The 22,208-nt window shown below is 36.8% G+C and overlaps 2 protein-coding genes and 1 long non-coding RNA gene across 5 annotated transcripts in view; 1 reads left to right on the top strand and 2 right to left on the bottom strand.

The window, feature by feature from the left end:
* Positions 1 to 430: 430 nt before the first annotated feature.
* LOC148305574 (uncharacterized) lies at positions 431 to 2,292 on the bottom strand. The gene is made up of 3 exons (XR_015838129.1): positions 2,158 to 2,292; positions 954 to 1,717; positions 431 to 758 (listed from the first exon to the last, which is right to left on the bottom strand). It is a non-coding gene; the product is annotated as an uncharacterized LOC148305574 (long non-coding RNA).
* A 1,786-nt stretch (positions 2,293 to 4,078) lies between these two features.
* Positions 4,079 to 7,421, top strand: ND-PDSW (NADH dehydrogenase (ubiquinone) PDSW subunit). Its single transcript, XM_088266435.1, has 4 exons — positions 4,079 to 4,280; positions 5,465 to 5,600; positions 6,099 to 6,235; positions 7,216 to 7,421. The coding sequence occupies exons 1-4, from the start codon at positions 4,196 to 4,198 to the stop codon at positions 7,329 to 7,331; spliced, it is 474 nt and encodes a 157-aa protein (XP_088122561.1). The 5' UTR covers positions 4,079 to 4,195; the 3' UTR covers positions 7,332 to 7,421.
* A 1,027-nt stretch (positions 7,422 to 8,448) lies between these two features.
* Marf1 (meiosis regulator and mRNA stability factor 1-like protein) overlaps positions 8,449 to 22,208 on the bottom strand; it is a 27,284-nt gene continuing 13,524 nt past the window's right edge. For 2 of the 3 annotated variants that reach the window (XM_088266520.1, XM_088266522.1), the window contains exons 13-26: positions 20,920 to 21,102; positions 20,214 to 20,383; positions 19,291 to 19,469; positions 18,086 to 18,230; positions 17,534 to 17,639; positions 16,771 to 16,921; positions 16,047 to 16,213; positions 15,268 to 15,423; positions 14,529 to 14,741; positions 13,634 to 13,870; positions 12,419 to 12,566; positions 11,421 to 11,578; positions 11,217 to 11,337; positions 8,449 to 10,555 (exon numbers count right to left, since the gene is read on the bottom strand). In XM_088266520.1, the coding sequence (XP_088122646.1) occupies positions 10,515 to 10,555; positions 11,217 to 11,337; positions 11,421 to 11,578; positions 12,419 to 12,566; positions 13,634 to 13,870; positions 14,529 to 14,741; positions 15,268 to 15,423; positions 16,047 to 16,213; positions 16,771 to 16,921; positions 17,534 to 17,639; positions 18,086 to 18,230; positions 19,291 to 19,469; positions 20,214 to 20,383; positions 20,920 to 21,102 (2,175 nt within the window). In that variant the 3' untranslated portion in view covers positions 8,449 to 10,514. The remainder of the gene's footprint in view (positions 10,556 to 11,216; positions 11,338 to 11,420; positions 11,579 to 12,418; positions 12,567 to 13,633; positions 13,871 to 14,528; positions 14,742 to 15,267; positions 15,424 to 16,046; positions 16,214 to 16,770; positions 16,922 to 17,533; positions 17,640 to 18,085; positions 18,231 to 19,290; positions 19,470 to 20,213; positions 20,384 to 20,919; positions 21,103 to 22,208) is intronic. The other variant, XM_088266521.1, reaches the window with a different exon arrangement.

The following is a 22,208-nucleotide window of genomic DNA, read 5'->3' as shown; positions in this document are numbered from 1 at the left end:
CCTTTGGGTACAGCGTCAGATTGTAGGTCAAATTTATCGTATCTACGACTAATCTAACTGACCCGAGACATGCTCGGGTCAGTTGGGCGAATACTCATCGGACGCATAAAAAAACAGCAATCTAGTATTTTTACTCGCAAAACTCTTCTGAAATGCTGAAAGCTATTCTCAGTAAATGTAAAATATTTCACGTTTTTTCGTTACCATTTGGTAATAATCTATACTACGTAGTTGAAATGTTACCTCCCATATGCATACGTGTACGACGTGACCGTAATCGAAACTCTTGATGCCTATTTCAATTTCAAAACGACAGGAAGGAAAGGGTAACAGGGAAAAATAAAATGGAATATTTTTATTCACAATACATTTATTTCCTAAAATGACGTTTCGACCCATCAGGTCTCATCAGGCAGGTTAGAGTACCTGCGACGTCATAACCAGACCGTCTGATTCTAACAGAATCAAAAAGAAAGGTGATATGGTTGGAGACCACTAAAGGGCCGAAGAGAGCAGAACGATGAAATGCTAGTTCAGTGCTCAACATATGGGACAAAGATCAAATAGAAAGCCAACGGAACATCTCCATTGCTCTCAATGGAGAGGGGAAACTGGAATGCAATCAGGCAGGTGAAAGTTGCCTAGAAAATTAGAAAGGCGGCTGTAACATTCACCACGAAAATCTTTTTCGATTTTCGCTATGTAAATGAGAACATGCCACCGGTTATTAAAAATGCTCCTCTGCATGCCTCGAAAATCTGTAACAAAGGAAACAAGTCATTAGTAACAGGAAAAATCTAAAATTGTCAATATTTTTTCGCAAGAAACTAAAATATCAGACCTATCATATAATATCATGTATGTTTCATAAAATACATAATTTTGGCTCTATGTTAATTTCATCACAAAAAAGAAAAACGAGGAATAAAATTCTAGTAAAAGAGTGTACTTACTTTATATTTTAGATCGACGACATCAGCAAGGCACAGCGGAGCGAATGTATATGTAATCAAAAAAGACTTTAAAACAATTCAATTAATGGGCTTTCTATTAGATGGGGGACAATATATCAATTTACAATAGAAAACCATTCCATTTTTTTATATTACTCCAATCAAATATTGAACAGTTATGTAATCAGATTAAGATAACCAGGGAATGGTGTTCTTTTGTACGCAACCGCAATTATCAAGTACGCAATCGCATGTAAGAGCCACACCCTAATATTGATCCAATTTTGCAACTTGAGAACATTGAAAGTCATACTTCCACGATGTCAAAACGATGTTTTATTTCGTTAGTCACGTTCAAGTACAGATATACAAAGTCCATTCGTAAAGGTCGGCCATTTTGGATGACGAAGGGCGTCTACCAAGCAAAATCGGATCAATATAGGGCAAAACTTCCGAGAACTCAGAAATTTTAATCGGGGCTCCATATGATAAAAACTTACAAGTTTAATTTACTGAATTTAAACTAGAAAAAGACTTAAAACATGGATGCCCCGACAAGGTTATTTTTACAGCAAGAAGTGAAATTGAAAAGTTCGCAGGAAAAAAAATAGAGTAGAATTGAAATTTACCTATAGAATTTAACTGGTAAAGAAACCCCATCAAATTCTCTTTTTCAATTCCGTTAGAGCAAATTTTATTGCGTCGGCCATTTTGTCATTACCCATTGTTTAGTAGTCGTGGATCATTACTATTCCAAGGAGAACCTGTGAATATAAAATTTTTACAATTATTCCTTAGAAATATTTTTTCCTCGTCCTTTAAAATAAAAAAAAACAGTTTAAATTGTTCTTCAGACCGCTGTAGTAATAGACGTCAACACGAATGTTCAGTGCTAACCATATAAGAAAATATTTCATCATTTTATGTGAACGCAGACCCATTAACTTTTAAAAGGTTATAAAAATATTTGTAAATGAAACTCGAGAAGGTAAATAAGAGTTTTAAACAAAGAATTCACTAGCGTCCAAAATGGCGTATGGGCGTGAAAGCTATCCACTGCGTCATTCGACAAGGGGTATAATTGCCGGACACAACGGCGAAATAAGTGCACGAATTGTTAGTTTAAAGCAAAATGCTTAAATGTTTGAAGAACGCAACAAGAAAGGCGAAAAGATTGACCAAATAAACATAGATTACTACATACCTTGTTTGCTGTTTGGACTCTGCATCACCAAGCAGCGGAGCAAAGTTGCTGGCTCGACTGCTCCCGGCGACATCCCGAAGAAGAATGATTTCTCCGGGCGGTGAATCGAGGGGCTTGGGTGGGCTTGGGTTTTCTAGAAGCGTCTGCGGAAACGGAAACTCGTCAAAAATCAATAAAATTATTTCCGCTAAACGAGGTACTAGAAGTTAACAAAACGTAAGTAAGTACTTACCTAAAAATTAATTGATTTAAAAAAAGTACTCGTTTTTAGTGTTAGAAATCGTATACTTTCAAAGGCATATTTTTTTAAAATTAAATTTAATAAGAAGTTTAACACCTCGAAAAGTTTAAAGCTTTTTTTTGAAAAAATATATAGTTTGTACTTTTATTAGAGTTGTAAATGAGTTTTAAAATTTAAATACTTTTTTTAAATATATAAAATTAACTGCACCATTTTATGCAGACCCTACGCGTTTACAAGCTATAAAACATAGTAAAGTAATATGCATTGTAGTCTAATTGCTATGCGGATAGTACGCAAATGTATTTTTATTTTATAACGGTGGAGTAATATGAAAATGACTATTGAATGGATGGATGAAAACAGATTGCCATTGAACCCGTCCAAAACAGAACATTTCTGGATAGCCACACCTAAAGGACAGAATTTAATTGATTACACTACACCACCCAATTCAAGGAGTACTATTCCCCGGCTGTCAAATTGCTGGGTGTGGTTAGATTCTGATCTCCACTGAGACTCAAATAAGGCAAATAAAAGCGTTCGCATGAATCTGCGAAGTTGATGCTGCCCGTCAATTGAAAAATGTTTTTTTAAGTATCTAGAGTCGATTATTGTAACGGTATACAGATGGATTTATCAAATAATAAAATGACTCGAATGCAATCAGTGTTAAACGCTGCAGCGAGACCAATTTTTAGAATTTCTAAATTCAGATAGATCACTCCGCTACTTTACCAACTGCACTCGTTACACTGCACAATTTCCCGAAAGGGTTGAGTATAAACTCTATCTTCTTATGTTTAAATCAAAACATAAGATTGGTCCAGAGTATCTAAAACAGCTGTGTCCAAACGAAGTAGTTGATAGCCGTCTCACCCTTTAATCGATAACAAAAACTGCTATGGGTAAAGTGAACTTTCCAGCTTGCAATCAGCGCACTAAATTTGGGGAGTGTTTTTTTGTTGTTGTGGGACCTACGGCGTGAAATGCTCTTCCACCAGTAGTTAAAAGTAGCAAACGTGAGAAGATCTGTAGAAAAAACACTAAAAACGCATTAGTTTGCCTGATCATTTCCACTTTCTCCTTTTCCCAAATTCAATTACGGTGAAGCGCCTTTTGAGGTAGTATTTTACGAAAATGGCGCTTTATAAATTATCTAAATTTATTATTATTTACAGGTTATCTGTTGTCGGCTTTTCAACCCATCAAAAGAGTACATAGGTGCTCAAAGGTAATACCAACTTGTAGAGGAGTCATCACGATAAGTAAATAATCAAATATTCTCTCGGTCATGTTCTCTGTAGCTGGTGACCAGAGTAACTTCAAAGTTTTTAATAATTTTCACTGAATATTTGCATCTTAAGTCAATATTTTTGCATATAAAGGTATGCTGAAATTAGAGTCAAATTGAATTGGTTCATGGTAAAAAAAGTTCTAAAGGTTAGCTGTTATCTGAGAAAAATAATCAAAAATATTGATCTTTTATTCATATGTTACGGATAATGCTAGAATACGAAGTAAACCTAGGTAAACTTAGCATTATCTAATCCTGTTGGGTAGGTAATGTTCGAAAACAGGCAAAAATAAATTGGAACAAATTGGAATTTGCAGTTTACCCATGTATACCTATAGTCTATGGTCCAATTGATAAGCCTATAGACACTAAGTCATTTATCTATATTTCATTTATCTATGTATTTACTGTCATTTATGAAATATTCTTGGTTGTAAAATATATTATTCGTTTTAATTTAGTCACCAGTCAAAATTACAAAAAACTTCTCTCCGGAAATTATGGCGAAAAATTCTGGGGATGTATTTGATGAATTTATGAATGCGCTTGCTAATGTTATTGATGGACCAATAACTTGGTTTCGTGGTAAATAATTAATCCTCTATTCCTTGTTTTAAATAGTGATTTATATTGTTTTTCTCATTTGTATTATTACATATTATCATTTCTTACCAGAGCCTAGATGATAAAATGGATAAAAAATTAATAACTTGAATTTTCCCATTATGTAATAACTTTTAGGTTATTTTACTGTCAATGAAACTCAGTAGTAAACTCAACTAGATGATTTTATTATGCAAGTTCTTTATTTTGCATTATAAAAATATAGTATTTTTTGTAATATTGGAGTTAATGTATTCATTTCAACGATTTTAATAATAATTTTGGTGGTTACCAAATGGTTATAAGGTTTTAAAATCGATTTCCATAGAGATCAAATATGTCATTAAGGATACACATCACTTTTTTTTTTTTTTTAAATATTCAGTAGTGTTTTTTGGGATTCAAATGACACTTTTTTTTCATAGATTTACTTATTTATATTTTTTATTTTCAAAGATCCTGCGAACCGTTTAGTGTCTTTTAACTTACTTTTTACTACCCAAACGAACTTTCGTAATACGTCCGCTATATCATCGTCTGAACGCAATAGGCCGTACGTTCGTGATACGTGAAACTGTTCCTACTTAGCCTATGCATACGAATACATCGGGTTTAGTATTTTTAGTTCAATATCGCTGATTACCTCATTCACTGAATACGTTGAGATTATGTTGATTGATAGAAAATTATTCATTCAATAGAAAATATATTTGTGAAAACATTTGATTTGAAAATTATTCTTGAATATTTAGAGAACATCCGACTCGCAAAGGATATAAAAAGGATCATACATGGATTCTTTGTTTATCCGCTTCCTTAGTGTACTGGTCAGCACGCGCGGCTACCATTCTGGAGGTGCCGGTTTGATTCCCAGGGGGGGACAAATAAATATTATATATAAGTTATTTTTTCACTCTAATATTTATTCAATATTACCCTGGACTGCTACCTGAAGCGAAGGGCTGATCACCTTTCCTTCATGTGTTAACAATCAAGATAACAGTGCGTTTATATGATGCAGTGCCCTATGCACCATTGGGGTACGCATAAGGGTTTAAAACCCTTATCCGCACCCCAATGGTGATTGTTTGATTACCGAAGTGGTTTTGTGGTGTGATCACACTCGTGTGTTTATGTTAATAGATATATTATTTTGGCTTTTGCAGAGAAGGTGGTAGAGCCGAATCGCAAAGACTATGCTTGGTACCACCAGAAGTTCCGCCGTGTTCCGACCATAGACCAATGCTACGATGACGACGTGGTGTGCAAATTTGAAGCCAATGTGCAATTCAAAAGAGATAGGTAAATATATTGTAAAGCTTAACAACAATGGCTTATAATGTTTATTTTATTTTTTGAATCTATTCATGTTTCAGATTTTTGTTTAAACTTATTTCTTGCGCATGAAAATTTTCATTCGCGTCAAAAAATATAACATACTCAATAAAAAAACTATTTACAAATAATGCGATGCCAGCAACCAAAACAAAATAACAATAAACTACACGTGACACATTTCGCGTGCCATTCAGACAGCACCATCTCGTTAATTATGTTCACCTTTAGAACACCAGACTTTTTAGATCGTTTGATATAGCACCTAACTGAATGTGAAATTAAGTCTAGGAGCTGAAATAAAAAGAATACTATAGGGCGCAATTTTTAATAAATCAGTTAACGATGAGAATTAAGTGTAACTAAAATATATAATACTTTGAAATTCCCAACTATTCGAGCATGCAATCCGAATGCAATCCTCGATTCCGTGCATTCTGGTTTATATATTGTTTTCATTTCCAGATGCGTTGATAGCGATATCCTTCTTATTCTAAAGAAACGATTTGAGGACTGTATGATACATGAAAGTCCGGATGTAGAACGTTGCAGACCGCTTTTTGACGCGCATAAAGATGCAGAGGAGAATTGGTTTATCAAATGTAAGTAGAAAGATCTATTTTTTTAATATAATTTTCTGGGAGTTTGAGAGAATGCTGTGCATACAAATGCATATCAAGATGATTCTTATTCTGGTTGGGGTGATTGCCTATCAATGTTCCTGAAATCACTGGAACCTGTATATACGAGGGGAGGTCAAAAAGTTCGCGGAATGACAGGGAAGGATAATGAAATGAAACATTAAACTATTTTTCCTTTTCAATGTATTCTCCCTTAACCTTAATACATTTATTAGATCTGTCACGCAGTTCTTTCTTCATTTTTGGAAACAAATGATAGTCGCTTGGGGCCAGGTCTGGGCTGTAGGGTGGGTAGCGCAGTTGTTCAAAACCGCACAGGTGAATGGCAACCGTCGCAACATGGCTTGTGTGCACGGGTGCATTGTCGTGCAAAAGGAGCACGCCTTTTGTAAGCTTTCCTCGCCTTTTTTCTTTAATAGGTGAGAAACTTAATGACGGCGCGATATTCAATTTTCTCCAAAGTGGCTAGTTTCTTCCCGTTGTTTACTCGATAACTCAAAAGCTAGTGACCTGATTAGGGCGAAACTTGGTATATATACTAACAATGAGTCACTCAATTAGCGCCTACCTGGATGAGTAAACTCACCCTCGCTAACCCCGCCATTCCGCGAACTTTTTGACCCCCCCTCATACGTATCATACCCAATGCCATTTTCAGCTTACTCTCAAGGTGAAAAAATCTCATGGTTTTTATTTTTTAGTTCTTTGTACACTTATTCAGATGAAAAGGGATCTGTTGCGCATATTGAAAACTAAAAGACATGTTCATAGATGATGCTTTTTTTTTTAGTCTATTAGGTATTCAAGTAAGATGCGCGTCTGTCATGTGACAATTTCGTGGAAGTAATGTAAAGTAATGTGACTACTAAAACTCAGGAGTTGACATTTATACTGCAAATTGAAACTTATAAACTAAGTATGTTTTTTTCCACTTTCTAAAGATGGAGAATTGGGAGCGTACGCCAATGCCGAGAAGGCATACATGAAGCAGAAGCATCGTATGTTGTGGGAACGCCGCCATGGACCCGTAGGAACTGGAATGAAGCCAGAAATCTGAACTTAATAAACGCACCAGTTCATTTTTAAAAAATGTTAATTTATCATCAATATGTACATATGTAATAGATTCAATAAAAATATAAACTAATTCCCTCATTTTTTTAAACTTTTGAAATGTCTCAATAATTGAGGTTATATAAATAAACCCCCTATCCGCACCCCAATGGTGCATAGGGCACTGTGTCGTATAAACGCAGTGTTATCTTGATCGTTAACACATGAAGGAAAGGTGATCAGCCGTCCGCTTCAGGTACCAGTCCAGGGTAATATTGAATAAATATTACAGTGAAAAAATCACTTAAATAAATATTTGACCCCCCTGGGAATTGAACCCGGGACCTCCAGAACGGTAGCCGAGCGTGGTGACCATTACACTACGGAGGTGGACAAATAATTATAATTGAGGTTTATAATTTTAAAAGTAAACTTATTCCAAATGCTTTTTATGATAAAATTCAGAATTAAAAATATACCAATACAAAATGTCACGCAAACTTAAACCATCTATGTTTAACAGCAAAAAGACACTTTTATTAAGAACTCAAAAAAGTTCTACAAACAATTTCAAGTACATTTGGTTTGATAATATTAACCCTCCGGGCCTCAAAAAAAATCCAGGTAGACAGTTACACAATCCAATGAGCAAAAAATCATCCGTCCTTTACTCCACATACTATTTTAATAGATACGAGTGAAAAAAATGTAGTATGCATTTTGACTTCATAATACTAATGATGAAGAAAATGTTAAATAACATTTGATATGGGACCTACGAGGAAAAAATCAATGTCGAATCTCATTCGACGGTAAGGGTTTAAGTTTTTAAGTGTATTTTTGCTACCAAGACATTTTGGATTGGTTTTGCACAACAGAATAAGAAATATAAAAAAATGGATAATTTTAATGCAGCTGTTTTTTTTAAATAACTCTATTAGAATAAAGTTAAGTTGCATAAAACAAGTAAAATTTGGAAATAGGTATAAACATGGCACAACTATAACACAATTGGAAAGTCTATCGTCCGATACATATTTAATTATTTTTTGAGGTACATGATTATCTTTTTCCAACAGTTTTTTTGTTGTTGCATGATTAAATATTGTAAATAAAAAAAGGGTTAATTAAAATCAATTTATTTTATGAAACAATATAAAAAGAACCTTATAATTGTAAGTTCCAAAGTTGTTAAAAAATATATATCATTTGTAGTTTGATGGATAAAATTTTCACCGAGTTGTACTAAAATGGTGTTAATATTGGTAAGTAATCTAATGATTAAAACTTAAAGGACAAAAAACACAACAACAATCCACCTTCTTAGTTTATTACACATTAATATAAAATAAAAATATTATAAAAGTTGTAAAAAAAATAACATCACAAAAGAATTTTAATTTCAGTAAATGAACCCCAATTTTTAATAAGAAGTGATTTACGCTACCTCTACACATCGGTATATATTGTTATTATTATTTAATAGACACCAATTTTATCAATGCAGTATAAAATTAGGGGGAATGTTTTACAACTGATAATATTATAATAAAGAAACAATTCTGCTATCCTTAGTAAGAGCATCATACCCAAAGTGTTCCATATTAGCAACATCAACATCAACAACATAAAAAAGTTAAAAACTTTCATACAAATGTTAAAAATCTGCATTCTTATCACTTTTATCTAGGTTATTATGTAATTGTGTGTCAAAACTCTTATTTGTAGACATTTAGGCCGCTACTGCAGGGACTAACACCAGAGGGGTCTATAAATGTCGGCAAAAGTGAATTTCTAAGCACAATGGTAAACAACCCCTGCTAATATGAATGGCCGTGATAATCTAACAAATTCAATCACTTTACTATTATTAAAAAACCTCCATTTTGCATTTGACAGACGAAAATTACAGTGAGTATGTCATATTATGCGAAAACTAATTCTGTCATTTTAATAGCCTGTGACCTCTAATTTTCCGACCGCTTTGTCAATATAAAAATCGTAAAGGAACGATTCAATAGATCATCCACTTGTACCTGTCTTTGCTCACTATTTTAGTGAGCTCCCAAGGTGCACATACATACTCTATTAAATTCAAGTAGATAGATTTAGTAGCCATCAAACGTTAGTAAGAAATAATAAAATAGGTAAGCAGTTCAGTTGCTATTTACAAAATTACAGGTGCCATTTGTCTCAATAAGGACAGCAGAATTGGGAGTATGGAGTAATCAGTCTCTACTCCTGGTAGGAAGTACCTGCGGTTCCATACTATGCTCTTTACTCACCCGTATATTCTCTCGGTTTGCAAGACCAATACGTAAACTAACTCGGGGAGTATCGAAGCTTACCAAAATGGAGTTCACGAAAATGGTTATACTTAGGTTATCTAGGACGCTAGCTCGAGGAATTCCCATCAAGCTTCAACCATAATACATTTTATAAAATATATCCAAGTAAATTGATGCTTACATTTACAATAAATCTGGTTATGTACTGAAATCACAGAAATATTACATATAATTAGACGGTAAGACACATTTGTGGTCAACATTTTAAGAGAGATATTGAGATTGTCTTGATTAGATTAATAAATAATGTTAAAAATAGTGTATGATATAAATTAGAAATAGGATTCCTAAGTATGATAGCTTTTAGGGTCTTAAAATGCTGACCGAAAATGGCTCAGAGCCGGGAATGGCTAAATTACACCTAACTAAAATATTTGCGCTTTTTTGCTTCGAATTAATTATTCCGTTAAAATTTATTTTAATAAAGTTTCGAAACAATCACAGATAAAATAATTCCGACAAGGATAACATGCTATACACGTTCAGAATAGCCATTGTGCGTAAGTACATAATTCTAAATACCATGAAAGTTAGTTTCATTTGCACATAAATAAATTAACGCTACATCTGTATAATAATAATCTCGATACAATAAAACTTTGGTCGTGTAAACATAAGCTATCTTTCATAATATTTCTTTTAAGTGTCCCTATAATTGACATCGACATTATGTAATAGATTTAAAATAAGACTAGCTTAATACATAAAAGTAGGTAAGTAGTTTAAAAACACATCAAATTTTCCTTAAAAGTAGATGAACACAAATTAAATTAAAATAAAGGACGTTCAGTTCTTTGCTGTAAGAAGCGGATGAGGAATGTCCGTGCTGAGATCAGAACTTAAGCGGGGCTGTCAAACTGCGCGGCTAGCCGCACCCTTCCTGGAGCAAAACAGAGTAAAAGAACATTAGACACCATTGCTTGGTAAATTTTTGAGGATGTACATATAGTTAAGACCTTAACAAAGAGATTGGTACATAATATTCATATAAAAACATTAAATATGTAATTCCTTTATTTTTGACATTGAAATGAGGCCGGCGCAGAAGGTATAAACTTCCCGTACTTAAGCATCAATTGACCGAATGGCTAAAAACACCTTTCCTGCCCTTAGTGTGTTAACGGACTTTTAGCATATTTAGTTATATTATATAGTTATAGGTCTATTGCAAATGTATTATTGAAAATTGAAAAATCAAATCCCATTTTTACACACATTTTTTTTTTAATTCTTCTATTTCACGAAAAACAGAATTTTAAAAAAAGGGGCTCAGAAACATATCCACTGTACAAAAATAGAATTTAGCATACTACATTTAGATTATGTTAAACTGTTTTTTGAAAGAAAAAATCTACCTCATAGTAAAAAGAGAAAATGATTATGGAGTAGCCGTAGAAGAATCCAATATGCTGTAGGATGCAAGTTAAAACTGAAAAGGAATTTGTTTTATGGGAATGAACCGAGCAAATAATGAGACCTTAAGTTAACAAGGGCTTGTTGTACTCTCACGGGTACGTATATATGCATGCAGTGGTACTTACTTTTGTTTGTATTGGTGTTGATTAGCAGCTGCGGAGCGGGCAGTGGGAGGGCGGAGGGGGCGGGGGGAGCCCTCCAGGGTCCGCAAGCCACGGCCGGCGGGGTGCTCCACACTCCGCTCGACTGCACATAACCAAATATTTAATTACATATATAATTCTGCGAAGTGGCAATGTATATCAGCAATGTAGGGTCCAGATAATCACCTTTTGTCCCGGGGGCGTGTTGGGCAGCAACTCCACTCGGGGGTTGGATGCAGGAGGCAGGAGGTTAGACAGCCCGGGACGCACCCGCACCATATCTCCCTGCCTTTCCCAAATCTCCGGGCACTGCTCTACTATGCTTTCCACTGAATCTAAACCTGCTAATGTATAAATACATATAAATGACCATTTACACAATTTCTTAGTTCATTGAATTATATCTTAAACAATTATACTGTTGTAGTCCACTAGTGGTAGATTTATTTTCCGTCTCTGTAGCTTTAGGTCATGACTCTGATTCCCGATGGAGTAGTTCAATATGTAACATTGATAAACAGTATGGGTGTTTGTGCACTACATACACAGAATTTTACCGTCCGGCAGTCCGGTTTTGAAAAATGAAAGCAACTATGACAGTTTAGAGTGATCGAATTTACGCGCAACGTGTTCACGCACCGATCAAGAGCTCTGAAGAAAGATGGACAAAAGCACAAGCCAATCCAAGCCAATTATCGTTTTAAAATGCTAACTGACGAGCCTGACGGTAAAATTCCGTGTAGTGCACAAACGCCCTATGTTTAAAACATTCTGAGACATTGTGTCAATAAATACGGCAAAATAATATTTAAAAAAAAAATCCTATTATATAAATTAGGATGATTAATCAAGTGTGGGTTGGGGTCTGGTGGTTAGTGTCGATGACTCTTGAGTCAGAGTTTTTGGGTTCGAACCTACTCTACCACCATTTGATATCTATTTTTAATAATAAGCCGCTTAGGCTCACAGAAATAGTATGAAATTGAAGTATTTTTGTAAATAATAAACACAAATAATTCTCTTCAAAAAAAATATTATAAACTGCATGGTTTGGATTCTACCTGTCCAGGGTAACCCATAAAATGAAAAAACATTTATTTCTGACCACACTGGGAGCTGGAACTCCAGAGGCATTTATACAATAAGGAGATGCATACAGGAAATAAGTGAGTGTGCAGACTGACCGAGGCGGTTGAAGGGAAGCGGGTGTTGGTAGTGCTGCTGGTACAGCTGATGAAGGGCGCTGCAAGAGAGCGCTCGCTCTGCCTGAGTAGCCGCCAGGCGCCCCACACAGCGCCACAGTATCGTGAGACTAACTCGCCAGTTAGTCACCTGCTCGTAATATTACCAACTCAATTAAAATGCAACTTGGGAATGCCAATTTATACATTTTTAAACATTTTGTACTATTCTTGCGTACACTAATATGACAAAATTAGATCAGTAATTTCCACTAAATGATTAGCAAATTGACTTTGTTCCCTCATATTTTAGCACAGACAGAGTTGGCTACTTAATGGATTGAGATGATAGTATTATTTAAAACGTTATCTCCAATGGTACACAATACACTGCATAAGATTAACATGATGTTAACTTAATGGTAAATTATATAAGGGCGAGTTATTTTAAATGAAAAATATTATAGCAACAACAATCAAAGTAAAATGCGTAAAAAATTATCGCAACTGCCGGTAGAAGGATGACATCATCGAAATATTAAAATGCCATTTACTCCTTTGGCATCTGTAGGTAAAGAATTGATGAGAAAGGAAATAATAAAATTGTTAAATGCTAACATAGGTAATTTCATTAATTGATTCGGCAGTCACTTTGTGGTAAAATCTATCCAATTTGAATTTAAGTTTTACTTAATAAATACCAGTATTTCTTAAAATCCATTGTGACATGTGTTTCGATGCATTCTGCATCGTTTTTAAACCACGTGTGTGAAGCTAAGTCTAAATTTTAGCATTGTGTCGTTGGGACGTTGAAGAAGGGGTTGAAAATAAGAAACAGCTCTTACCCTCTCTTCAACCTTTAATGTTGTAATAATGTCATAATAGATTTTAAGAAATAGTGGTATTTACTAAGTAAAACTTAAATTTAAAACGCTAAGATATTGAAAGCTGTCCCACCGCATGCCCAGATCTGATACAGAAGCATCTAGGCTTTCTGACAGATCTGCTCTTGCTAAGCATTTTTTTTTTTAACTAAGTTGCGAAATTTATTGAAAATGTGAAACAATATAAAATTATCCAGTATCCCGATTTTACTGTGAATTTACATTTAAAAGCTTTCAATATACCTGTCACTGTTAATCTAAATAAATACAAGATTGTAAGTAAACGCTAAGATAGGTACATAAGAATATAATATATGGGATGTTGTGTGCCTACCTTGATACAGTTATTTCGCTTGAGCGTGTCCAGGGGCGGTTCGTAGCCGGCGAGCTCGCGGAACTGGTCCCGGAAGTGGTCGAGGGGCGGGCCTCCGCTGGACACGCAGCGGTCCCCGGCCAGCACGCGGTAGGCCAGCAGCGCCGCGCCGCCCCAGCCTTGCGGCGCGGGCGCGGGGGCGGCGCCCCCCGCACGCACCGCCACTGTGGCCCCGCCCTCGCCGACGCCCTCCACCAACTGGATACAACATGGCTAAATTATTATTTTTTATTTTTATTATTATTTATTATCTTTATTTTGTCCGCCTCCGTGGGTTAGCATGTTTAGCTACCGTGCTGGAGGTCCCAGGTTCGATTCCCATAGGGGGGGTCAAATAAATGTAAGTGATTTTTCACTCTAATATTTTTTCAATATTACCCTGGACTGGTGTCTGAAGCGGAGGGCTGATCACCTTTCATTTATGTGTTAAGAATCACTATAACACTGCGTTTATATGATGCAATGCCCTATGCACTATAGGGTGCGGATAAGGGTTAGAATCCCCTTTTCGTGAAGTTGTGAGCAAGATTAGCTGCGTCCTAAGCCTTATTTCTTCATTCCTCACTAAGTCGAACCACCGCACCCCTAAAATTCTACGCAGACATTCTCAAGCTTAGTGCATGGCTGCTCTGGGCCCTTGTAAGGGCCCATGTTTCACAGCCTTATAAGAGAATAGCTACATTAAAGTTCATCAAGTTTACCGCTATTATATCCAGGGTTCGAAATCAACTGATTAGTGAGATTCTTGCAAATATGTTACCGTTTTGTGAGATTCTTATTGTTTTTCTCTTGCGCTTTATAAATTATCCAAAAAAATCATTATTATTATGAAGGAATGTTATGGACTTGAGTTTACCTGAATGTCCGGGAGGGTCCTGAGTAGGGTGATAAGGTCCGGGCAGCCGTAAGCGGCGGGCAGAAGCGCATGGCCGTGAGCGGCTCGGTACGCGTGCGGGAGAGCAGCAAAGGACAGCGGCAGCGGCAGTGAGCCCAGCTGCGCGGCCAGCACGCGCCGCGCCGCACACGGCAGCAGGCCCACCACGCGCTCGCCCTCCTCGTTCAACCACATCTGCCCGCAACAAAACAAAATGCTGATTACATAACATAACAACAGTACAACAAAACATAATGCAGATTGCAGAAGACAAATCTCCTGGCTCCGGAATATACGAGATTGGATAGGGATTGGGACCGTCGAGGCGTTGTTTAGAGCTGCCCAAGACAAAGACAATAACTCTCAAGTGATAGTCGACGTCAGGGGGACCTGACATGACACGAACAGAAGTAGATTACATAACATTCCAATAAATGTTGATACATAAATGTCATACCCATATGTCTATTTGGACTTGACTCGCGATTGAGTGGACACAATGCGATTTTTGTTTGGTCAACCTCAAATGCTTTAAGCTTCTGGTCTGTTGGAGGCATGCTGGTCTTTTGGAGATAAAATTAGTTTTTAGATACAATTTTTACTGTGAAAGATATTTTTTTAATAATATTTTAAATATTACGAGGAATCACAGATATTAATTGACTTTTGATCAATAATTTTATTTACTAGTTTTCTCTACAAATATACATATAAAACTCACCTCAACAGTGTCAGGAATGGCGTGGAATAAGTCCTGCACTTTGGGGAGTCCATAGTGTGCCACCCGAAGTTGCCTGCCAAAGTGTGTGTGGTACGCCGGCACAAAGCGAGACAGCTCCAGGCGGCAGTTGGGGGCATGACGGAGTAGCTCCGCAGCCTGAAAAATATCAATTGATGGATTTTTTTTTATAAACTTACATAGCCAAAACAATGAAAAAAAGAGTTTTTGAAACCATTTGATTCATTAAGCTTATTTTTATCTGATCTTCTCACTGTAGATATGTTGTTTTAGTGACAAAACGCAACACTTTATATCTGTCAAAAATGAAGAGATTTTATGTGTAACAAACATTTAGAAAAAATAAACACAGAGTTGAGGAGAAAGATCTAATACAAGATAAGAAAGCAAGGGGGTTAAAACATGTGAATCACATAAATAAATTGATTTCCTACAAAAATAATGTAAGTGGCATAATTTTGCAAAAAGAGCATTTTAAAGTGTATTTGACTATTATTTGATTTATGTAATAGTTCTAAACAAGAATTTTTGTTTTTAAAGTAAAATTGTCTCTATCGGCATCTATATAAAACAAAAACACGGAATGGTTTCACGGATGAATAATTTTTTTATATACAATTACTTCACTTTCTATTTTGTGCTTTTTTATAAGTAAAAAAAAACCTTAATGTACTGATTTATTTGTTGTTAACTGCCATGAATAAGAGATAGCATGTTTGATGCTGTAGTTTTTTCTCTCCCTTGCAGAGCACGAATCTCACCTGCGATGCAAAGTGTCGGATGCGTGCGACTTCCTCGGGAGTCTGGCGATGTCGGGGCAGACTGATGCGCCCCTCCTCGGGCCCCAGAGCCACGCAGCTGCGAGACACTCCCCCCACAAGGTCCTCAGGATGACAAGCGCCGTATTCCACAGCTTCAAACTCTCGACCTTCAAGTAATCAAATGACTTTTAATTAACGATGGGATTAATTGAATGATAAGTAGTAAAAGAGTCTTACCAATAATCAAATAACTATTTATAGATTATGTGTTTAATTTGTAGAACTCTCAAACAGTAGTTTGAAAATGCCTTAACAAGGTGAAACAATTGTCACCAATTTTATGTGTTTTTAATAATAAAATACAATTTAGTAGACTTTAAAAATCACTGTTTGATTTTAATATTCAATATACAAATCAAATTACTGATTAGATTATTAAATTAAATGACAAATAGTAATTGGAAAATAGAAATTGCGATATTGGGAGGTTGAATTTAGAGACCCTGACATAGGCCGTGTACTAACAACGGTACCACAGACAGACCTTACTAACGGAACCCCATTCGGAACTGAAAGGCTTTTTCGTCTTCTTTGTTCCGATTGCATCCCCACAAAATATGAACTGACAAACAATAATAATTTCAGCGCAAAATTAAAGACTATATTTATTTAAAAACAGTTTTCCTCCTTTCGTGATAAAATTAATCAGTTTTTGCAAACATACCGAGAGTCCTCTGATATAGTTGCGGTAGTTGGCTTATAAGGAGAGTCTTCTCCGGCTGCGCTCGGAGCACCTTCAGCAGGTCAGCTGTGAACCTCTTTATCTGGGCCGCGTGACTCAAGGTGATCACTCGGCCTGAACCCTCGCCCATCACCTGGAGAATAAAAACCTCTACAGTGAGATATACAGCGCAGACAATGATATTCAGGAACATGTCGCTCACTCCTTTCAGGAACGTCATGAATCTAAAATCGTCAATTTTCAGCTGTGCATGTTTTCGGAATGCCCAGAAAATGTACTATATCCCAGCAAAAGAGGAATATTTTTAACTTAATATTTACCTGCTACTGTTGTTTTTGCATTTTGAAGAAAAGGTATTGTATTGTATTGTAAAGTAATTATTTTTTAAAAATATAATAAATATTTTTCAAAAGGAGAAAAAACCTTCAGGTTTTACCTAAAACGATCTGTTGCACAGTAATAAGTTCAATAAGTGGCTTGATATTTATTTTGAATACATTGTCTTATATTTTTAAACTTTAAAAACATTCTGAAAAATCAAGTTTTGTTGATATATGATGTTCTTGAAAGGAGTGAGCGATGTCCGTTAATGCTAAAAATAATAGCCCTCTACTAAAACTTAACAACCCTTTTTAACCTTAGCACTATCTGGCAGCAGTAAAATTAGTCCGATGAGAAAGCAAAGACACAGTAAACAATAAATGATGAAATAAAACGCATAAATAAACTGGATCAGTGGGCCTACCTGAACAGTATGACTGAGGGAGTCTAGCAAGTCAGCGAGGCGGGTGAATCCGTAGTCGGCTACACGACACTGCCTACCAAAGTGGAGATGATAACTCGGGATTAATCTGTGGAAGAAAATGTTACAGTTTATTTCAACATTTATCATTATTTAAGATCACTGCCCAAAACCACATACACTCTCTCTCTCTCTCTAACGTCATACTACTCTCTCTCTAACCCTTATCCACACCTGTATCAAATATATGATAGGTGCGGTGTTATGTTGATTGTTACTTACATGAAGGCAAGGTGATCACTCTTGCGCTTCAGGGACCAGTCTAGGATAATTAAATAAATATTGTAGCGTAAAATCAGTAATATTTATTTTCACCCCTCCCCCACCGGGAATCAAACCCCGGACCCTTTAGCATAGTAGCCGAGCGTGCTGACCATTAAAATCAATCACAAAATGACGGTTTTACAGGATTTGAGGTCCAGGGTTTGATTCTTCACTCTAGTTAAGTCTAGTCTCTAGGCATAATGAAATAATAATGTAATAATGTAAAGGTACCTGCTAAATGGCATCTGGCACCTAGGAACAGTTCGAAGCAAGTCCAACAGCTCCCGGGCGAGGAGAGCTCGCAGGGAGGCGAGGGAACCCGGCACATCCTCGTCTCCGTGACCGGATCCCGAGCCCTGGGAGGTACTTCCTGACACTAAAATATTACATCCATCAATGATTGCACAGTATACAAATTGGGGAGAAGCTGGATTTGTGGCACAATAACTTGACATTCTCCTAATTTAATTATAACAAAAGGTCATTATTTCTAATTATAGTCATAATTTTGTTATATAATCGCCAAATAATTAATTGATAATAAAATTACTGCCAACAATTAACATAACGGTAAAATATTATACATTTTTTTAACCTGTTAACCAGGCGGGACGCATAAATACGTCAAACGTAAAAAAATCAGGTACGGGTAGGATAATGAATACGTCCTTGAAATATATGTTGCGCCCTGGAACAGGCGGGATATATATTTTTCGAACAACAAACGTATTAGTCATTCATACATGTCTTTACAATTTGTGTGATTGGACAGCGGACCGCCCGGTTAACAGGTTAAGGAATAACCCGCAAAGCCTTTATTATAGTCTTGTCTGCAGGTCGGATAGTACGGATAGGGAAGGTAAATGCGAAAAATACACCACAAACACCCAGACCAATTGAAGATAAAACTTTCTCAAATTTACTTTGCACTTGGCGGAAATCAAACCCGCGACGCCTGTTTCGCAGTCGAGCGTCTACCCAACTAAGCCATGGCGCCTGCCATATATATTATATAGCCAAACTGCCTTGGATTTTATTTTGTCACTGAATTGGCTGAATGTAACTAATACATAAATCGAGCATGTAATTAAAACGTGGAATTTAATTGAGATTGTAACCATTTCCCGGTTAAAATCATCCGTTTAATAGACAGTACATATGAGTGATTCTAATGTTAAATGGTCAAATGGACAGTACATATGAGTGATTCTGAGTGTTAAATAAACCTTCTGTGGTCTCAATCCTGTGGATTGGTCCGCAGCACCGAATGACACCTCCTTCACCATTCCGGTCTATTGTGCAAAACCCTGTACAGCTCATCATACGTTGAACAGCCCATATCCTCGTATAGGTCTCAAAGATATTCGCTATGTGGGCGTCCTCTGGCGTTTGTTCCCTCTATTATCAGGTGTTATATAAATAATAAACATAATTACATTCGTTGGCGGTGAGCGGCACGTTGTTGACGGACATGACCAGCTTCCTGGGGTGCGGAGGTGAGGAGCTACGCAGCACAACTCCGCGCGCGCAGCCCACCAGGTGCTCCAGGGGCACCCCGCGCGCAGCGTCCACACACAGCGCCTCACCAAACTGGGCGGCGTAGCACTGTGGGAGACTGGACATAAACAGGCTCATTACTTCTCAATATAATAATATACACAATATACAAAATATATTCCATTAATTCGTGACTAAATCAGAATTCTGTCCGCCTACGTAGTGTAATGGTCAGCACGCTCGGCTACCATTCTGGAGGTCCCGGGTTCGATTCTCACGGGGGGTAAAATAAATATAAGTGATTTTTTCACTGTAATATTTATTCAATATTACCCTGGACTGGTACCAGAAGCGGAGGGCTGCGTTTATATGATGCAGTGCCCTATGCACCATTGGGGTGCGGATAAGGGTTTATTATTATTATCACTGTTAAATCAGAATTTCATTAATTCGGTAGATTCGGTAGTCACTTTGTGGTAAAATCTGTCCATTTTAATTATTTTTTTTGTTGAGTTAAAAATTACCAATATGAAAAGTCATAAACGGCAACATTTTGAAATAGAAATTCTTAAAAATAAAAATTATAATAAACCCATTATTAACAATATGACAATGACTAATAACTCCTCCCTATTGCCTATTTTCCCACTGATAAAAAAATAATAAATCAATACAAATAACAGCTTCTACCCCCTTTCAACCTTCAACATCCCAATGACACAACTCTAAAATTTAGACTTAGCTTCACATATGGTGTTTGAAAATGATACAGAATGCATGGAAACACGTGTCACAATAAATTTTAAGAAACAGTGGTATCTATTTACTAAGTAAAACTTAAATTAAAAACAAATAGCGTTACCTGTTGAGCAACATGACTCCTCCGTGGGCAGCGAGCATGCAGTGCAGGCGCTGCGTGAAGGCACCGAGTTCCGCGTACACGGGCAGCACGCCCACTCCGCCCGGAGCGCCGGCCCCCTCGGGCGCGGGGGGCGCCCCGTGCATGCCACACACCTCCGCCTCCCCCCACCACTGCAAATATAAACACATTTTCTTGAATCACCTGACGTTCAAGTGACTCTGAAATATAGCTACGACTTATGTAACACTGCTTATCGTGGCCCTACTTAGGCTTTAACTTTATAAGTTTTATAGCCTATGCCTCGTAAGTGGATTTACTCTTTATGTGTATAGTTACTTTGATTTCTTTTAATTTAAGAGTGAAAATTCTAGGCAAAAACACTCGTTATCTTTCTAAAGGCATGAATTTATACAATTAAATGATTATTAGTTCGCGATGAAGTTACATAAGTGTATGATTTTAGTTCTATGATACTATGAGCTCACATAAACTCAATATAAACGCATTCCATTATACATTCACACTTTTATTTCGGGTAATCTATTTGCAAGTTGCAATGGAAACCGGGCCTCGGGTAAACCAAAACTATTATTTTAAATTACGTCACAATTAAAAAAGGATTAATAAAGGCTGCCATTAGATACGACTATGAGACGTTGAATTTAAAATCTGTTACATACAAAGTAAAAGTTTTCAATATTAGTACCTCGGTCTGCGAGTTGGTGTCGGGGGGGGCTCGCAGTAGCCTGACGGAGCGCCCGCGGGGGCTGTCCACCAGCAGGCACGTGTCCCGCAGACGGGACACCTCGCCTCCGGGAAGGGTCCTTCCGTAGCGGGTGGCGTACAATTCCCGGAGACGGTACAGCGGCAACTGCTGATCCGGGGCACTCTGAAAAAGACCCATCAAACACGTCATGATAACCAGCGTGAAATGAATATATGTTTTTTAATTTGGTGTATTGGCATGATGATTAAATCGATAATAAAGGTACACCATGGTAGCCAGAATTGCTAGCTCTAATAACAAACAATATGATGCATGTATTTAAGTGATTAAAAATGTAAGTAAACACTTCTTATGTATGGACGACAATGCAATATGAGCGATATATATATATTGCAATATGCAATATGACAATGCAATGCAATATGAATTTTTCCAACCCTTATCCACACCCAATGATGCATAGGGCACTGCATTGTATTGATGCAGTGTTATCTTGAAGTTACTAACATGAGACAAGGTGATCACTCCTCTGTTTCAGGGACCAGTCCAGGGTAATATCAAATAAATATAAGAGTGTAAAATCACTAATATTTATTTTCAGCCCCCTTTGGGAATCGAACCCAGGACCTCCAGCACGGTAGCTAAACAAGCTAACCATTACACCACGGAGGCGAATAAAAATATAAGTAAACAGTTCTAGTGTATGGAGGACAATGCATCGTTTCAAGATCTCCAAGATCGACAGCTGTACGTGTGATGATGAGACACCTCAAGATGTCCCTCACCTGTTGATGCTTTGCCCCCTTTTCGGCTTTCAAAGACAACAGCTGGAGGCGCGTTGCAGGAGCCTGGGTGAGGACCTGACCAACATCGAATCCGTGATAGTTCATAAGGAACTGTCACGAGAGGTAGTATCATACATGATAAAAATAGTGAAGGACATTGGTAACATAGACCAACGTAGGACACAAAATGCCGAACCCTCTTCTAGTGGAACGGAAGGTCTGCTGATGGCAGTCAACAGTCCGCCTTCTCCTGAGGAGTGCAACGCGGTTTACTCCCAGCAATGAGCAAATGCTGAGAAGTTCCTAATTGGCCCACACTAGATTATCCCTCCTGTTCCCAACACAGACACAAATAAAAACATATTGAATTAGCTAGATGAAACAAAAATCCACTAAATGATCTATAAACCCATAGTAAGCAAGGTAAATAATAAATGAAATTCCCATTAAAAAATATATATATATTTGGGCAGTATAATTAGA

The sequence above is a fragment of the Brachycentrus maculatus genome, unplaced genomic scaffold (assembly GCF_059751285.1).
Source record: "Brachycentrus maculatus isolate JH-2025_06_01 unplaced genomic scaffold, ASM5975128v1 h1tg000269l, whole genome shotgun sequence".
Classification (NCBI taxonomy): Eukaryota; Metazoa; Arthropoda; class Insecta; order Trichoptera; family Brachycentridae; genus Brachycentrus; species Brachycentrus maculatus.
The sequence above is the reverse complement of the archived record's forward strand: the minus strand, read 5'-3'. Positions and strand labels throughout refer to the sequence as shown.